The sequence below is a fragment of the Drosophila ficusphila genome, unplaced genomic scaffold, assembly GCF_018152265.1.
Source record: "Drosophila ficusphila isolate 14025-0441.05 unplaced genomic scaffold, ASM1815226v1 contig_197, whole genome shotgun sequence".
Classification (NCBI taxonomy): Eukaryota; Metazoa; Arthropoda; class Insecta; order Diptera; family Drosophilidae; genus Drosophila; species Drosophila ficusphila.
Genome location: NW_025064091.1, coordinates 2,391,200 through 2,411,305, shown reverse-complemented (window position 1 = coordinate 2,411,305; position 20,106 = coordinate 2,391,200). Strand labels below are relative to the sequence as shown.

The 20,106-nt window shown below is 36.5% G+C and overlaps 2 protein-coding genes across 5 annotated transcripts; one reads left to right on the top strand and one right to left on the bottom strand.

Moving 5' to 3' along the window:
- The first annotated feature begins 1,098 nt into the window (after positions 1–1,098).
- LOC108102146 (secreted protein C) lies at positions 1,099–18,123 on the top strand. 3 transcript variants are annotated; one of them, XM_017206822.2, is made up of 6 exons: positions 1,099–1,489; positions 9,220–9,294; positions 10,143–11,158; positions 11,223–11,399; positions 11,601–12,106; positions 12,745–18,123. In XM_017206822.2, exons 3-6 carry the CDS (start codon positions 11,006–11,008, stop codon positions 13,604–13,606), a joined length of 1,698 nt encoding a protein of 565 aa, XP_017062311.1. In that variant the 5' UTR covers positions 1,099–1,489; positions 9,220–9,294; positions 10,143–11,005; the 3' UTR covers positions 13,607–18,123. The 3 variants fall into 3 exon arrangements, with proteins under 3 accessions (XP_017062311.1, XP_017062309.1, XP_017062310.1); XM_017206820.2 differs by having other exon boundaries at positions 12,742–18,123; XM_017206821.2 differs by lacking the exon at positions 1,099–1,489 and adding an exon at positions 2,847–3,113 and having other exon boundaries at positions 12,742–18,123.
- LOC108102145 lies at positions 7,230–10,108 on the bottom strand. Of its 2 annotated transcripts, XM_017206819.2 has the most exons (9): positions 9,721–10,106; positions 9,560–9,664; positions 9,337–9,480; positions 8,908–9,019; positions 8,723–8,856; positions 8,530–8,670; positions 8,276–8,461; positions 7,752–8,219; positions 7,230–7,676 (listed from the first exon to the last, which is right to left on the bottom strand). In XM_017206819.2, the coding sequence occupies exons 1-9, from the start codon at positions 9,919–9,921 to the stop codon at positions 7,302–7,304; spliced, it is 1,866 nt and encodes a 621-aa protein (XP_017062308.1). In that variant the 5' UTR covers positions 9,922–10,106; the 3' UTR covers positions 7,230–7,301. The 2 variants fall into 2 exon arrangements, with proteins under 2 accessions (XP_017062308.1, XP_017062307.1); XM_017206818.1 differs by having other exon boundaries at positions 8,723–9,019; positions 9,721–10,108.
- Positions 18,124–20,106: the final 1,983 nt, after the last annotated feature.

The following is a 20,106-nucleotide window of genomic DNA, read 5'->3' as shown; positions in this document are numbered from 1 at the left end:
AAAATTTACCCATAATTTTTTTTTTAAGCAAAACCGAAAATCTGTTAGCGTGACCTTTGACATTTCATGCGAACGAGGTCCACTCTAATGTACACATTATTTTTGTGTGTACGCATATGTAAACGTGCTTATGCACTTTCATTTCTTGCCCCAGTTTTCGGAGCCAGGGGGCGGACTAGTGACGAAGGCTGAAGAGAGACTTTCGGTCGGCTGACGACGTGGTGGGCGGCGCGGGGATCTGTACTAAAAGTGTGCCACGGAAGGACTTGCACTCAGCGCGCAAGCCCTTTCTAGGCTCAATTTTACTACGAGCACAACCGACACACATCCACCCACAAACTCCTGCATTCGCACAGTCACGCGCCACATTATTCAGAGCATTCGAAAGATACAAAAACAAGAGGTGAGTCTAATTTGGAGAAGCCGAATCTCATATATCCTTGCATATCTTGGAACAATATGTAAACGTCTGTAAAAATAATAGCGCAACAATAGCGCTTACAGTGTAAATCGAACTTATTATCAAAAAAACAAACAAAAACTTGTTAAAATCGATTTGATATCGTTCTTATCTGAACAACTCAAAGATAAAAACGTTAGTGTGGACCATTTATATCTACCTTGTTTGTACATTTTTCTGTAGAAATAACATCAATAAGATAATTAACCACCTAGGTTATATTTGTTAGTTATACATCAACTAGAAAAGCGATTTTCTGATAATCTCAAAGTGACATCCTTTGAGAGAAAGAATCGGTTTACGCAGAATTTGATTTACCCAGATGGTTAAAGGTCAAAGGTGCAATTTTTAGGTCAAATCATGGTACTCTTTGAAAGGGTAAAAATGTGTCGAGAGAAAATCACCCACAATACGAAAAGTGAGAGATGGAAAGAGGGTAAACCGTAAAAGCAGGAGAAAGAGAGAGAGTGAAAAAGAGAGTAACCGTGTTTAGAACACTTAGCTTCGTGAGTGATTCGTGCGTAGTGCCGAATGTGTTTTTTTTTTGCGGGGGTGATGGTAGTGGTAATGGTGCCGAAGTGTGCCTGTGCACTTGCTTTGTTGTTGGTTCACTGGGGCTCGTTCGCGCGTCAATAAAGTCTCAGTTACTAAACCGATTTCAAGAACCACGGACGCTCCACTCGGCCCTTGCTGGTGGCGTGTGCTACAATTAAGTAACGGGCAGAGACATTTCACAAAAATAAAAAACCAAATAAAACCAAACAACCCAAAACGAAATCAACAATGAGAAACCACAAAATCCCCAACAAATCTATTACAAACAAGAAATGAATAAATAGACAGACATCCGAGCACATACATATACCCACACAAAAGTCAAAACGAAAAAAAAAAAAAAAACAATAGCATACCAGTTGGAACAATTGGGGCTATTTTATAACTCGCCAAACCCTTCGTTCAAATACAACGACGACCAGGAGACAACTAAAAAAACAAAGCCAGAATATCGGGCATCGGCAAATCGCACCGGTATTTTTTACAAAAATATTTCAATTACATTTTTTTACATATTAAAAAAAAATGAAAAATAACGCAATAGTTCTGTGATTGTGCTGTGCAAAAATTGAGAATGCTGAGAACTAGATTCCCCACTACACATACACACAAATAGTACACCTCTCCAGCCCCTACAAAAAATACAATAACAATAATTGAGATAGAGCAAAAACAGAACAAAAAAAATAATAATAGAAAGGAGATGGAGCATCTGTTCTCTCACTTTCGCTCGGCTGTTTTCATATCGTTTTGTTTTGTTGTCGTTATTGCGCTCAGTAGAGCACTGGGTTTTGAGCTCCGAAAGGGACAGCTGTTCGTCACAAATATTGGGTAGAGCCCGACTCCCGGGAACGGGCACACTGAAAGCCACTGCAGCAGGTTCGGCGCCAAAATACTGTACGACTTTATTACTTTCACAACTTAAACCAAAAAAAGAAAAAAGGAAGAAAAGTACAAATTTGATTTTTTTTTTTTTTTAAACCTTAATATAAACTTAAATATGTATTAAGTAAAGTATTTTGGCGGCAAGGTAACGAACAATTTAACTTTTTATCTCGCCCTATTGCTCTCCCGACAATTTGTTGCCATAATTCGTGCTTATAAGCTAGATCTGACAGCTGATGGCTGCGGAAGCGACCCCCACATACAGTCTGTCCTGCCTAACACACACCTGCAAGTCATTTTAATTGTTAACATGGTTTAAAAGGAACTTTCATATTCCGGAGCTGTTTTCTATCATATTAGTTTATTCAAAATATGAAAAAGTGTTTCACTCATATATATTTTGTAGGTATCTAAATTCGCCAAGTGTTGGCCATGTTGCGTTTTAATAAAAGTGCTTAAGGGTAGACAAACACAAATTTCAATTGATTGTGCAGCTGCAGAACCAGCCTGTCTCTTCTAAGTTCGTCCCACTGTATTTCCCACACAAACTTATACAGTTGTTGCACAACAAAAATTCAAATGTTATAATAGAGCATGTGCAAATTCATTTGCGTAAGATTTTGAGGCAGCATCGATGATTCGATAGCGATTGTTGCAAGTTGCAGGCGAAACCTGCAAAAAAAAACAAGAGAATATTGTGGCCACCGACTGCAGCTGTTTTTGCATTTCTGCCAGAATTAAAAAAAAAAAAAAAAAAAAAACAACATTTCGACCAAACCCAAAAACCCAAAATACGAACCCCGGCCAGACGATATATTGAGTCAGACCATCATTTGGCATTTTGTCGCGGGGTTCGTCGCAAGCTTATTTTGTATCTATGTACGTTCATACATACAGAAAGAAAAAAATGTATATTGCGCTCTGTACACATTCGAGTGTGTATAGACATTCCGGCATGACAGTGTATTTGTTATTTCAATTTTCGTGTGTGCTCAGATAAACGAACGAGAATCATGTGCCTACATTTTTATTTTCCTTTTTTTTCCCCTGACGTTGTGAAGTAAAATGTTTAACATCTTTGCCATTGTGTCGAAATGTGAACAGCTGATTTTGTTTTTGTGGCTCAGACGTTGCTTTATGCTGCTGATGTTATGTCGTAACTCATAAAGTATTCAAGTGAAATGTATATATTTTGGCAAAGTGCAGAGCACAGGTAAAAATAAATAATAATAATACGAGGAAGCGAGGGAAATGCCAATAGTTCACGCGCACGAAAACATTCACTGTTTCGGTCAGCTGTTTTGTGTTGTCTTGAGCTCACAGGGTCTCTCTTTTACTTTTTTTTTTTTTTTTTTTTGTCCCCCTCTGGGTGTCTCGTCGTCTCTTCTCTATTGAAAATACCCCTGCGCCACTTGGGGAAAAATTAGAGCAACGCCTGCTACAACGCTCGATAATCTGCGGGAAATGCTGCAAGCAATAACTAAAAATAATTTGTGATGATCTTGTAAATTGAAGTACTGCACAATGTGAATATCTACAAGTTTGAAATGCACATAAGGACGTCGTGTGAGTGTGATTTTACCACCAAATGCTGCAAGGAGAAACCCCAAAGCGTTATGCAATGTACTGACAAATCGCAGAGCTTTTTCGTTGTTGTCAATTTAAATATGGTCTAGTGCGCCCAAATCATTAGGATCTTTAAATATTAGGACGAGAGCGGGTTTTATGTAATGACTTCGTTCTCATTTCATTCGCCAATTTCGATAACTGTGTGCTTTGATTGCTGTTTACGAAACGTAGACAATTTCACTTCAATTTGGCACTTCCGCTCACAGAAACGCAGTGGCAGTGAATTAGAAAAGTGGATTACACTTTGGTATGCAAAAGATGAATGCAATTCGAATAAGAAACGAAAAATAAAATAAAAACAAACAAGCAAAATAAGTTGAGACACGACATGTCGGTAAATACAGCTGTTAGTTAAATAAAAACAGTTTTCTTAAACTTCGATTTTTTTGTTTTTTTTTTTTTTTTTTTGCCTTATATATTTATATGTTTAATTATTTGTTCAATAACATATAATTATGTAATATTTTCATATTTTTAAGAATTATTAAAACCACCTGTACAGGTTAAAAGACGACAGATTTTGATTACCCTTTGAGTTCATTAGAACATAAGGTCCGCACTAAACTTAAATATTCAGCTGCATGAACATTTGTGTAATCTCCTCTAATTATCTTCAAACAAACGAGGAAATGTCAGCTTGCAAATAGTCGTACCTTAAATACCCTTACCTCATTATAGTGGCTCGCAAATTGACAGCTTAACTTAATTGATTTCAATTTGGCTAATTGGAAGACAAAAGCATTGTGCCAAGCGAATCCGATGAAAGCTACATGCACACAGAATAATTTCCCATTTTAAATTTAAAATGAAATACTACCTTAAGGGAAAAACTTTCAAGAAACTTGCGATTAAGTTATTCATTAGATTTTAAATGTTTTTCACACTTTTGGAAATCTAATCGTTAAAATACTGTAGCGTAAGTTTCAGACTTTTCCTAGTCATTGAAGCTTTCAAAAATCTTGGCTTAGTGCTTCAGCACTATGCTCTTTATGCAAATGCAACTTTAATGCAGAGTTATGTAAGTATTTGCATTAATCTATTTACTCTGCACTGCGCGTGTGTGCGCTGGCCAAGTGAACTTGAAAAGCCCTATTTTCACTTTTATGCCAGTAGTACATAAGACACAAGAAACTACGTCTTTAAGCGAACCAGACACAAATCTGTAGTTGTTCGCAATGGAAATTGGGGGGGAGACTCCCCGAATTTATTTTATCGGCTGGCATATAAAAATAAATAGACAGAAGGCGGAGTTTTTACCAACATGATATGGCCTTCTGGCTTAAGAACTCAAACAAGACGTCGTCGTTCATGTCTTTTTAATCAACCTTTAAAACTGGTGGCCCAGATTTTATTGATTTTATGTTGCGAAGAGCGACCCACACAGTCCATTGAAGAGTGCAGTGGCGCTCAGTAGAGAGTGTCAAATCGAGAGATACCGTTGTGCATTGGGGGTGAGGGTGAGAGAAAGGCCATCAGCTGAGAGAGTTCACTTTCTCCGCCCGTTTCCAGTCCACTACGAGCAACAGCAACCTGAATACACACGTACATATATATGTATATATGTATGTATATATACATGTATTTATAAATATATGCATGTACGAACTCCGAGCTTGGGGATGTGTATTTGTGGAAGGAATATAAGGTGAAATGTCAACTGTGTCCCGCCTTCGGCAACTTGGAGGAGTTGCCTTTAGTTAAGTTGGGAATCTGAGAGGATTTAAATATAGACGTGTACGCTTCGGTTGTTTCCTGAAATTTATTCAAGCCTTTGTCGAGTAAAAATTATGATAACCGTGAGAGAAATAAGGACCTGCCATTAAGTACCCTGAACAGCATCAACAGGCGAATCTACATATATCTGTATGTACATATGGCCATTTGTTGAGGGCACGACTTTTAAGCTTGAACTTAATCGATTAGAATCCTAAAATCCTAAATAGTTATTTTTGATCTTGCATGTTTTGAAATAATTAATTATTATTTTTTTGTTTTTGACGTAACTATTTTTTAAATATATTATAAGTATGTAAGGTTTATCGAGTAGCCAGATTTTTTAACACAAAATAGATCCCGTAATTTATTTTTTCATTTTTTGAGATCACTGCATTTGATCTGCTATGTTCAGGATTTTTATACGTTTGTAAAATGTGTTCTACCCACACACAACTAAATTGGGGGCTCTTCAAGTCTTAAACATCTTTAAATGTAATTAAAGAGCACTCTGCTAACTTTTGTGATTTGAGTGATTTAAAAACTCTAAAACTTCCATTAAAATCTCAGTATCTGCAATATTTTCTAAAAACTCCAATATTTAATCAATACAGTTACTGCTATCTTTAAATGAAAACTATTGTCTGTCGCTTCCGAGATCTACTTTGAATTTGGCTCGGATTTAAGCGATCTAAATTAGTCCAATAAAGCTGTGGAGCACTGTTAGCACCTATACCCCGATGAAGGCAAATGTCAAGCCTTCGCAACGGCTATGCCTTTCATGGCGTGGCCTTCAATTGGTTTACAAAATGCAAAAAGCAGGTTATGTACATGCACATAGATACGCACACAGATACGCATGACCCCGCTGCATTCACACAGATGCACTTAGTGCTAAAAAAAATACGTGTGTGGGCGCGATGAGGTCTCGGTGACGTATGAATTTATGTTTTGTTACTGCGCAGTGGAATACTATTAGAGAAAGAAATCTGAGAGGCAGAGAAGAGCCCACTACAGGCCTTTTCTTCATGCTTTCTTTGCCAAACAAAATTTTGTTCTAAAAGCTCCTAAATAAATATTAAGTATATTATAAAAAAATATAAAAAAATAAAACAGATTATCCTTTTTCTCAATATCATCGTAAGGAAAACAATGGTACTTTTTTCGGAGTTAATAATCGAATTCACCACTTTTTTTAACACCTCAATAGACAGAATTATTAATTGTTTTCAAATACTTAAATCATACCATTGGAAAACCACTTAAAAACTAAAGATTTCCTCGAATTTTCTTATAAATTGCAATAATTTTTCGGAGTGTATTGTTTCTGCGATTTTCCCTCTCTAAATTCATGTTAAATAGCTCTCCTTGCTAACGTTCGTGTTGTGTACATTTGCGTCTGTGGGACACACGAAGGCCGTCAATTGCGCTTCGTGTGCCTCAAATGCGTGGGTTGAGAAAAATCTCACTACGATTCTCGCTCTCTCTCTCGGTAGCCGCCGTTACCGTTACGTGGGTGCCTTCGGTCTAAAACGCTCAGCTGTGCTCCAGTTTCGCTCCCGAATGCAGTTAGTCCTGCCCCTGCAAGCCCATTTTGGAGTAGAGCTTCTCCTTCCCGGACAAACAGTTAACCTAAATTCCTTGAATGACGTAGGAAGGAGAGCATGCACATATACATATGTACATGCGAACATAAATTGGCTGGTAAGCCGTTGCAGAAATTGCATTCATAAATGATTACCAACAATGAGCTAAAAATCCTACCTATGTATTGGTATAATAAGGGGAGGGTTTACACCAAAAAAAATATTATGTGTTTAGTCATTAAAAACTGATGAGACGTGGAACTTTTTTTTCTATACTTCTATAAGAAATAAAAGAAATTATTAAACGTACATACTTATAATAAATCGATGATTACTTTTATACATATTTGCTTTTTGTACAATTATTTTATATTTTATTTTGCAACCATACAAGCAAAGTGTCTTTTTTTAAATCAAACTTTATTGGAAGACAGCAAATTTTGGTAATTAAACATCTCGTAAACATTTCTAAATTAACTAGCATCATCGCTGGTCTCAACGATGCGGCACATAATGGGTATATCCTCCTCCTTAGTGATATTACCCTTCTCCTCTAGATTGAGAAGGCTTTGGATGTAGTCGTGTCGGAATTTGTTCCACTGCCGGGTCTTTAAAAAGTTGGTAAACAGGTCCTCACGTGAGGGCACGTTACACTCAAAGTAGAACCGGCGTCGGTGCCATATATTTCCCGGATTTTGTTCCTCTTCAAGTAGCCAAAAGCGAGGAATAAGCAGGCATTGAACAACAGTGCGTGCCATTATAACACGGTGTTCCATCTTTTCGCCCAAACCGAAGACACTGCCAAAAGTCAATGAGCCAACGTCTATAAAGTGGGTTTCGATAGGATCCTAAAACGGGAATTAGGATTGTAAACTGAACCCTGTTTCGGGTGTTAAGGAAACTAATCAAAGCTAAGAACTCACGACGTGGCCAACGGATGGATTGTCGAAACTACTCTTTCTTTCACTAGTATACGAACTAGCCGTAAATATTTCTGATGAAGAACTGGACTCTTTTTTCTCGACTTCTTCGGCTTCTTCTTTGGGACTTTCAGCGCTGTGCCGTTTCAGCTGCACTTGTACCATTGTTCTGTTCAACGAGACATCGTCCGATTCGTCTGAGGTCTCCGTTGTACTGTACTCGTAGAGACCATCCTCATCATAATCGTCCAAATCATCTTCATCATCAAGACTATCGTCGTCCATATAGAAATCCAGTACGTTTGGCATCCAAGGTGTTTTTCTTCGCAGTGCTTGTATCATCATAGTTTTTCGGACCTGTGCCGCCTGCGTATTCATAGTTTTTCTTGGCTTCATCTTTCGACGAATCGGTGTCCCAGATGAACGAATTCCACAAAACTTTTGAATTTCTTTAAGTCCCATTTTGCGTAACTGCACAGGAATTGATTAAATGAAATGAATTGAAAACAATTTGGGGAAGCACACACCGTTTGTTTCTTTTTTGTGGTACCTTCGCCATCGTCAGATGTTGAGGATGAGGCCAAAATGTCCTGTATGTCTATAAAAGAAGCTGGAATGCTGATCTCCTTCAGTGATTGAAACATTTGAAGTCCGTCCTTATCCTTGTCAATTTCGGTCAGCACGTAGTTTATTTTTCCGTCGTCGTGGGTTACCTAAAGATGTTAAATTAATATTGCTAAATAGAGTATACCTTCTGATTAAATCGAAATCTAATACGTACATTCATACTTAAGCACTGCAAAATGACGCACTCTCCGCTAAGAACAAACCGCACAAAACCCAAAGAGCCCTTATCCCCCAAATAAATGGTCTCCAGTGGTTCGTATTGAACCAAGTGAGCGTACTTGCAAGCGAGAATTATCTGAGTGGAAAGAACATTAGTAATTTGTGGATACGTGAACACCTAGACTAACCTGTTCAGGGGTCAGAAAATTAAAATAATCAAATGCACTGAGTGCGACCTTCTTTTCATTCCATATTTTCAAATGACATGGTTTTAAAATGCGTTCATAGTCCACGTCGTAAATCGATAAAACCTCGCAACTAGCTAAAATACAAATTAGGCTCCCTGTTGTCAATTTTTTTTTGAGGTTCTTACACATCGCTAAATACGTATTCATCCTTGGGCAATCCTCAACCATTTCTACGTCTCCAAAACAATCTCCTGGACCGAAAATTGCCTCCGGCACTGTGTCCTCTTGTTTTGTAGTCTAACAAAGACATTTTGTTGGTTTTAGGGGGTTCAATTGTGATTTTACATAATATTATTCTTCATGAAGTTTTGTTGACTTTAAATATCAAACAAGAAGATTTCTCTTATCACCTACCATCTTTGTCTTTTTAATGTAAATGTATTAAAATCTTTTATGAATTACTGTTTTATTAATTGATTTTGTTTACTGTCTTTCAGTTCTGTTGGCAAGAAAATGTAATACAATAGTTAACAAAAAACACACCAAATAAAGGACTCAAGACGTGCTTGCTGGTAAGTAACTTCTTAGAAGCAGATATCAATATAGTATATTACCTTATTGTAAACAGTCTTCTGCATTTCGACCTCGCCGTTTAGGATGAAATAGACCGCGAAAGGCATGTTGCCCTTTTTGATAAGCGTTCGGGATTCATTTATCGACATAAACTTGAGGACCGGCACCATGCGAGCTCGAATTTTCTAAGCTCGTAATGGAATATTTTGGTTAATAGTAACTAAAATATATAATAGAAAATGTAATAGTAATATTTGAACTAACCGGTGGAATTCTGGAAAAACAATTTAAACCAGCTATAAGCAAGCAAATCTTTTTGCGTTCCTCAATTGTCCTAAAAGCTGGATTGGAACGTAAAAGTGCTTTGTCCTAAAATCATTTTTCAAGAATTATAACGTATTTTTAGATAAACAATTATTATTTACCGCTAAGGTTAGCATTCCTGGCTTACGTTTTTGGCGCATTAAGGCGACGTTTCTCTTGACGTTCATAGAGATTCCCTGTTCCTCCTCATCGGAGAGCCACGATTGATTCATAATCACCGCCCTAACTAACTTTTTAAAACGGGCCCTAAGGTCCATTTTATGTTTGACGATATCCGCATCCCGGTTGCGTTTTGCGGCCATTTTTGTGTATGATATAGATTTATTTTTGGGTTACTATTGTGTTTTGTTTTTTTAGTTGTTCTTCCCGAACAAGTTGTTGGGAATTTACATAAAGTATATATCAACTAAACGTCAAAGTGTCAAACAAACCAAACCAAATGCATTCTTTGATAGGAAAAATGTTCGTAATTTAAGGATCTTATAAATGTACTAAGATTGCATGTTTTTCCTTTGCCTTTCAGGAGACATCAGACATTTGATTAAAGTGCAAGCCTTTGAAAACCGGTTATTAATGAAACCGTTTTAGAAAAGCGTGCTCGGATTGCCAAATCAGTAAGAAAAAAGAGAACCGACAGATGCACCACCAAAAGGAAAAACAACCAAATTACATTGGTATCACTGTTGCCAAATAAAAGCCGACGACAAAAGACACATACATATACATATGTACATAATTTAATATTCGGATATGCCTTGTAAATACAGCATAAAAATTTAGGATCTAGGCAACTACGCTTAAAACGACAACTGAAACCAGGAGAAGGAGAACGAACACACCTTTTCGATTTTCAATACAACACGACGCTCATTCTAGTCGAGAAACTTTCATAATTACAGATATTCTTCACACGGTGAAACACTATAAACATTAGCTAAACAATAAACAAAATAAAGACCTTCCCCACCAAAACAACAGAAACAAAACAAACCAAGCAAAAAAAAAAACAATAAGAAATAAGCGAAAAAGTAAAAAAAAAAAGAAAAGAAAATAGAGGAAAAGATAACAGAATTAAACGAATTACAAATAGGCCACAACAGCCAAGTTTTCCAAATCAGTGTGCGGACGATCCACAAAGATCGAACATAACTCAATCCTGAAATCGAGAGGTAATTGCCAACAGACGCAGCTCGAGCTGCGCATCTCTTCGCATAACAACATAATAACAATCAATTCGGAGCCGGAAGTAGTGAACATTAACGGATCCGGAAACGGGATTAACGGCAATCCGAGATCCGTTAACGGGGAAAGGGGTAAATAAACAAATCGACGAAGGTGGAAAGAGATCAAAGGCTTTTGGAGCGAAGGGGACGACGAAGGGTCAAGATGCATATTGAAATCCAGGTGGCTCTCAACTTTGTCATATCCTATCTCTATAACAAATTGCCGCGCAGACGTGTAAACATATTCGGCGAGGAGTTGGAAAAGGCGTTGCGCGACAAGTTCCAGGGTCACTGGTACCCAGAGAAGCCCTTTAAGGTTAGTACATCTTTGATTTGGCTATCTGTTATTATTCCTGTACTTGTAACTTATTTCGTTGCAGGGCTCTGCTTATCGTTGCTTGAAAACCGGGGATCCCATTGATTCGGTTCTCGAACGGGCGGCGAGGGAAAGTGGAGTGCCCATCGGTGATATTCTGGAAAACTTGCCCAATGAACTGTCCGTTTGGGTTGATCCCGGGGAGGTTTCATTCCGCATTGGCGAAAAGGGAGCAGTGAAGGTAATCGCATTAAAAAAGAAAGTGTATTTTTACAGCTAAAGCTGGAACATAAACTAAACATTACACTAGAGGACTTCCCGGTTTATGATATATGATATGATATATTATATATCTTTTTCCCCATCTTCTCTGAATTATAAAATCAAAATTTAATTGGCAAATTATAAATGATTTATGAACCTATCTTACTGAATCCCCCAGATACTCTACACGGAGAACAATGAGAACCACGAGGACAGTCACTCGGCGGACCGCGAGGTCACCAAGATGTTCAATCCGGAGGCGCAGTGCTTTCGTCCGATCGATGCGGTCAACACGACCATGAACAACTTGAGCCTCAGCCCGAAGGCACTTCCATTGACGCTGCCCCAGGCAGGATCCTCGCCGCACTCGGCCGCCTCCAGTTCGCCGACGTACAAGGGCAGTCCGAATCCGACGATCTCCGGCAGCTGCAGTTCCGGAGCATCCGGAGCTGGTTCGGGAACGGGCTCCGGCTCCGGCTCCGGATCTGGATCCGGATCGACATTGGGACCTGGCCCAGGTGCCGCTCCAGTGCCAGTGACCGGCAACAGTGCGTCGGCCAATGCAGCTGCCGCCGCATTTATGCAGCGCGGCAATCAGGCGCCGCTCACTTTCACAACGGCCACCTTCGCGCAGACCAAATTCGGCAGCACCAAGCTGAAGACCAGCTCCAAGCGCACAAACAGGTGAATACCCCTTACTAAGTAGCACTTGTATTTTAGAAATCCATTTCATTTGCTTGATTTGAATTGCTTTAAATATACATTTAAAGTATAAATATAAAATATAAGTATTTAAATTTAAATATACATTTAAATATGCATTTAAAGTAATTAAATCAACGCCAACTCAATGAGTATAAAATATATTGTGAACGTAAACAGTGCGTATGAGTGATATAGTATATGAGTATATTCATTACTCATACGCACTGTGGTCGTGTTGCTGTCTATTTGATCTCTGCTCTTGTATTTTAAAAATCCATTTTATTTGCTTGATTTGAATTGCTTTAAATATCCATTTAATAATATTTATTTTATAAATATAAAATATAAATATTTAAATTTAAATATACATTTAAATATCCATTTAAAGTAATTAAATCAACGCCAACTCAATGAGTATAAAATATATTGTGAACGTAAACAGTGCGTATGAGTGATATGGCATATGAGTATATTCATTACTCATACGCACTGTGGCCGCGTTGCTGTCTATTTGATCTCTGCTCTTTTTTTTCGTATGTGCAAAGCAGTAAAACCGAAATTTTGATCGCAAATAGTTTTGTAAATTCTGAACTCTTTGTTCTTTGCAACCCCAGCAGCGCCTACCGCATGTCGCCCACTGAATTCTCCAACTACATCAAGCAACGAGCGATGCAGCAGCAAATGCACCACGGCCACGCCGGAGTTGTGCCATCGGGCGGATCATCGGTGTCAACGTTTGGTGGCTTGGACGCCGTATCTCCAGCCCGATCCCTTTCGCCGAACCCCCTCTCATTGGGCGGCAGCAGTCAGACGACCAGCGGCACAGCAGCCGATCCCTTCTACTATCCGAACATGGCAATCGGTCTTTATCCGCAATTCGGCAATCCACGCAGCCTGTTCGAACCTCACTTCAATGCAGATGCCAATTTGGGTCTCTTTTTCGGCGCTGGAACTGGAGGAGCCACAATGACCACCGCCGCAGCCGCCGCCGCCGCTGGCGGAGGTGCCAACAAGTATAGTACTTATCTGGAGCCGTGCTACTTTGGCAATTCACAGCTGCCGCAGCAACAGAATCGAGGCGGTTCGATCGGCATGGATCGATCGAATAGCAATGAAAGTTGCTTTGGATTGAATGTAGATTGTGGCCTTGAGGATGCATCAACATCATCGGTGGTCGGCGTAACTGTTGCCGTTGCAATGGCCGGTGATTCATCGCCGGATATTAGTCCCTTAAGTACTCCCACCGTGGGCGTGGCCGGTTCGGAGAATTCGACAGGCAACAACTTTAACACAACAACCGTTCCATCGACCAGTAATAATCATCAGCAGCAGCAGCAGCAGCAGTCCCAACAGCAGCCAGCTGCTCAGGAACCGTCCTCGGGAAACAGCAATAGCAACTCGAACAGCAAACTGATTGATGGCATTAGCTCTTTCTATGGCACTGGATCGTCGTATCAACAATTGTTGGTTGCCAACTAGAGTTACCTCGAGAACTAGTCATCCATAAAAGAGCATCCGCCGTAGGTTGTTTATCCAACAAATCAAAAAAAAAAAAAAAGAAAAGAAAAAGATAGGTCGACAATGATGACTAGAAGTTGGATACTCAGGGCTGCAGGAATAATAGGAATAGCAAAGAACTGATAATGCAGTTTTGAGAGAAGAAGAGAGGGAAGCGGAAGCACCTACGATAGGAGAAGAAATGGGTTAAGGTGAAGTCGAAGCCAAAAAGGGGAATGAGGAGGGACAATATAGAATTACAATCCTTTGCCATTTTGGATAGCCATGCAACAAGTGTCCTTGCAAGAAGAACAGCGACATTGGATGCAAATCTATGAGAACGAACCATTCGATTCGATGCGATGTTGGACTCCCACACAATATGAAACACAAAAGAAAATCACTCTGATGTTTAAGCGAGCTATAAGAAGAAGTATATACAGATGCATATATATGTTGATAGGACCAAACACCAACAAACTGCGAGAGTACTGTGTGTGGGGACCTATAAATGTAGATATGCACGTGAACTATATACAGACATGTATCAGCCATAAAACAATATTTATTTTGTTATTAAAATCAGCATAGAGAGCAAAGTAAAGTTTCTTTCTGGTGTCAGGAGCGTGCATAGAATAAATAACTAAGCGTAAAGCAGAAATACATATGTACACAGGTGTAGCCATAGGCACATACAACATATGTTTGCCACACAACACAAGCAAATGATATAAAACCAACAAACCAATAAGCAACCAAAAATAATACCACAAATATATATATATACATATATATATATATATAAAAGGACAAATAGAATGTCTCAACTAATTGTTTTTACTTGTTATGAATATATATAAATATATATATATACATATAAATATATTTAATTATCCAACTTAGGATCAACTTTTACATTAAGTTTTTAATTAGTTGTAAATTAAAGATAAGATCATTTTTGTAGATCAAGTTGCTAAACAAACAAAAAAAAAAAAAGGAAAAAAACACAACATACACATGTATATTGATAAAAGTCAACATTGTTATTAATAGAGATGCAACTTGCATACCCTGAGCATCCTGACCCGTGAAAAAAAATTATTTGCAGCAGTAGTCCTTCTTCCGATTCTCTGTATTTTTAGAAAATATTATTTTGTATTTTGTATACGTCTTAAAGCTAACTAGCAAACGAAGATACTTTACTGTATTCAGTTTTGAAAATATTAAAAAAAACGATTACATTTTTATAACTGAAAAAATGATCCAAAGAACTTGTTTGGTATCTGAAGTTTTTCTTCCTTAATCATTTTGTACAAATGCCTTGGTGAGTTAGTTAATTTGCCAAAATTTTAAACTTGACAAAAGAACCCCGAATAATGTCGCTTAAACTGTTTACAAAACCACCAGGTTCTAGGTACCCCGCTGATAGACTGGAAAATATTTAAGAGAAATAAGAACAAAACCCCACAAATTTGCTCAAAAATTAGGACGTACCGTGTAGCCCAACTCTTAAAAGTAAACATTTGAAAGCGACTTTCTCTTGTCCGAAATGCACCAAGAGCTAACTTTTAAAATTATAAAGTATTTTGCGAAAGCTTTAACCGCTGCAGAGAGTCAAAAAAAAATTATTCCTACACTTTTTTACATGATCAAAATGAAATAATTCGAAAAATCAAAGACTAGGAAAAAGGACTCTTTAGTTTTCCGTAAAATTCAAAAGCGTTAGGAAATGTATTTCTAAATTTGAGATTCTTTTAGCGAATGCTAACCAAACCTTAACTTCCTGAGTCCTAAATTATCCGACATTTAATTGTTTTGCCACAAAACTTCTTTGAGCAATCGATCTTATTGAGAAAAACTCATATACCAGATATATAGTGTACAAGTTATGATTTTATTGATAGTGCCAAGGTCGCCGGGTCACTGCTAGTTTTTTTTTTACCCCAAGATACAAGTTATGCAAGCTGTGAAAAGCTTTTAAGTAAAGTAAAATAAAAACCAAATAATAAAATTGAAGAAATTTTATATTTTCGTTGTGTGTTATATTGTATGTATTACCATTTGACTTCGTATTTTTTTTGTATATATATATCTATTTTTATATGAACATTTGTAATTTTTATAAATCGAGTACAGTAAAAAAAATTTTATACTTTTTATATGGGCTTACGTGAAAATACCTTGCGCTATATAATTGCTTACTTTAATTAAAAACAAATGAAGAAAAAAGAAACCGAGAGAGCATTTTTGTTTAATTTATATGAGTCTCCCTGATGAAACACAACAAGTTAATGTAAATAAGTAATTTCTTATATAGTTTCCTTTGTTCCGAATTTAACGGCAAACACTTCTCAATGTATGTTGTTTATTGAAAGTATAGTGGGTTTATGAAAGTATGAAAGTACTTAGAAGATAAGATAATAAATGAAATAACAAAAATGTAGTCAGCAATGGAATTCATTCTATGTGTATCTTGTTAAGGAACATTTGTAATTTATGAAAACATTTTTTTAATGGCCTAGTCAGCAACAAGAGCAAAAGGAATGTGGGAAACTGGACGAAAGGGGAAGATTTTCAGCTTTTGAGAACTGTATTCGATATGTACCTACACATCTGATAGATGTGTGTATCTAAACCTACCACTGAAAACAGAAATTTAATGAAACATTTAAGTACCTTAACGACGCTTCTAATTATAGCTACTGTGACCACGAACAAGAGTCAAAATCAAAGCCAAGCCAACAAGAAATGCTAATTCAATCGAATTACAGATTGCAGATTGCATTGGGCCTAGCTTTTCCAATTCTGATCATGGTAGCGAATAAGTACCTACAGACAGACAAACATACACACACCATTTGACATGCACACATTAAGGATTAGGCACGTTTTTTTCTTAGATATATTAGAGTGTATTTAAATTACAAACAAATTAAACAGAAAACAAGAAATTTTGTACTTTTATATATATGATGAGTATATATATATTCGTATACAGTATACATATGAATGCCTCTAACGGTTCAACTAAACGGATTCTCAATGTATTTTTTGTATGTCTCTCAGAATGGCAGGCATGAAAACCAAACCAACAAACTTATATTCGTAATGTTAGAAATTGTCTTACATGCCATATATTCTATAAGTAAGCATATTTGTATGGCACAAGTATAGGCCCCGAAATGTATGCTATCTGCCAACCTATCTTTACCTGAATCATAGTGGGAAATGGAAAGATATGATGGGAAGAGTATTGTGGGAGAATACCGATTGCTTGCTTATAAAACTATTCTATTGTGATTGTGATAACAATGTAAGGCACAGAGATACAGATACAGAGAAGTACAGAAACCGATGTGGAAATGGCTAACAATATTCATACATATGTATATGTACATAAACGGGAATAAATTAAAATAAAGTATCCGCCTATCATCGATGTCCACCAACTTTAAATTTTAACTCGATCGAGATGAAAATGTATCCGACCGATCTAATAAGCAAAATGAACCATAAGGTAGATACACAAATATACAAACATATTTTACAATATGAAAGAAATAAAAACCACACACCAACCAACATTTTAATACACACTTAAAATGAAGAAATGCTGATTCCAAGCAAATCAAGCAAGATGTAGAAACAATTCACTAACTAAAGTAAAGAGCGATATTGGTATGTATTTAGCTACAAGGACGACAACAAAAAATATAAATAATACAGCTTTTTATACCTCAGATATGTTTCTATATGTATGTAAATGTACGAAGAGATATCTCACGCAATGCAAAGTAACATTAAAACCAAATTTAAGTAAATTAAGCCCACTTATTGTCGATAAGGTTCATAAGTACAGATATTTTGATAGGTAGTTAGATGAACAACTCATTTACGAATGTAACTTTTATATATTTTTTTAGGAAACTTGTTTAATTGATACGCGATTTCCAAACATAAATCTAAATGTGCATTACCAACCACAATTGTGTGGCCCAGACTCTTAAATAGTATTTCCGGAAATTGGTTAGTGGACAGATCTGGATGTTAGCGTGAAAAAAAAACATTGCATATATATATAATATATATATATATATATATATAGATATCATAATACAACTGAAAAAGTATCAGCATATAAGCAACTGTACTTTGTATCATAAGTGTTATATTCTTTCCAAATTATCGGGCTTACAAACAAAAATTTATCTGATACAAAATATTTTCTCATGCGTGTCTAGATTTTACATATGTACATAAAACGATATGTACGTATGTATGTATTTATATTCCTAATTAACACCAAGCATGAATATGAAATTTTATGTGATCTGAGTTCTCCAGTTATTTTCTGTTAAATAAGGCATATGTACATATATATAAGTAAAGGCTGAGAAGGCATACAGACATACATTTACTGCACATATGTACGGATGAATATTTGTATGTAAAACTATGTTTTAAACTTCAATTCAAATAAAATGTGGTACCGATTGATATATGTATGGCTTTCGTTTAACAGAAAATCAGAAAGAAAAAGTAATTAAATTAATGCATATCAGTGATTACAATAAAGATGTACATACATGCAAAACAATAAGAAAAAATAATGAATATGTGTGACCACATAAACACACAATAAACGTGTATGTATATCTATTCTTAGTACCGAAATATTCAATCAATTTAAAACCCTTTACGTGTGGACATAGGCATAGAGGTAAATAATATAAAATGTATGTAATATGTATAGTAACAAATATAACTTCCATATGAGTATTTTTCGTATTACCTTTAGTAGAATAAAGATTATCGTATAATTAAAAATCATTGTTTAAACAAAAATAGTCCGTGATCAAACAGGGCATCTGCCCTGATCACCGATACACCTTTTTAAAGCAATTGGATATTGATAGAAAAAAAAGATAAAGTTCGATGTTTTCTTCGCACTGTTGCATAAGTATTCAGTATTCTGAAAACAGATGTCCTTTTACAAGATTAGTACTCACGGCAAAATAAACGCTCAAAAACAGTACGTACCAAGGTAAAATAGTGCAGTACTTTCTACCTTTAATATGTAAATAAATAAATGAATACATTTTACCTTCCCCAGGCATGGATTTTGATTTGAAGATATTAGAAAAATTTTAATGTTTTTTGACTGTGTTTCTATTTGTTTTACAGAAATTATCCCTATAACCAGAAAACTTAATTGCTGTGAGGACATTTCATAGTACAATTATTAAGGCACAGGAAACTGCTGTCAGCTTAAAAACCAAATAGGTCTGATTTTATATTTTTTAACGTGTAAATATGTTTTTTAATACTGTCCAATTAGGTTTATCCATTTTTTGAATTATAACAAAAAATGTGTCACAATATTTTTCTTTCACTTTCTCTTACCTCTTGTAATCTTCTTGGCGTAACCTTTTCACAGAGCGTTTTGGATGTTACAATATAGCTCTCCTTCTTTAAATTTTCTTGCAATAAGGTTAGGTTGAATGATTTAGCACACGATCAATGGCGGCTGTGCGTAAACGCTCACACACATTCACACGGAGCCACAAGTGCGTGTGTGAGACACAAATTTTGGAGCACCCTTCGAAGAACGATGATTTTAACGTTTTAACGTAAAATTATGATCGAACTTCGTTACTCCGGCCTGCAGTTTGCTATGTGCGGCCAAACGAAGAAAATAAACACCAAATAAAATGTAAACAATATATGTTTACCAACGGCCGCCGATAACAAGTTATCGATTCTGCGTGAGTCCAGGCACGGATGCGACTTTTTAAGCCTCTGGAACTGGTTCCCCAGGAATAACTCCCAAGTGAACCAAAAAGGTGAATTTGAAAAACTTGAAGTATTTTTGTGGCGAAGAGAGGATGGAAAAGAAAAAGTGCATTTTGCTGAAGAGGTTAAATCAAGAAGATATCGGATCTATTTTTCTTGGACAAGTTGAAGGAGGAGCAACACCCAAAGGAAGAGGGCAAATTTTCTTTTAAGAAAAAAATTAACCACTCATTGCTGGGTGGCCCCCAGGTTTTTGTTTAGCTTAACTATTTATTTATTACAAACTAATTAGATTTAAGTTAAAATCAAAGACAAAATATGAAGTAAATATTAATGAAATAATCCAACAGTCCAAATATTTATTCCAAAAAGAAGTAAAGTAAATGAAGTAGTTGAAATCTTGATATTAACATGTGATATACGCCATACTTATTTATTATTTCTTATGCACTATTTATTTATTTATTATTTATTACTCTCGATTTATTTATTTATTATTTATTTCTAATTTATTATTTGATGTTTCTTGTAATTCGAGATGAGGGCGTATTTCCACGAGTAAGATATTAGGGAGGTGCAACATAAGATGCACCCATGGTTGGGCGGGCCTCAGAAGAATCTAAATATATCTTTTGAGTCCATATGTATCTGTCCCAAAATCCGTTGTTTTTAGTCCATGTTCAGATTGT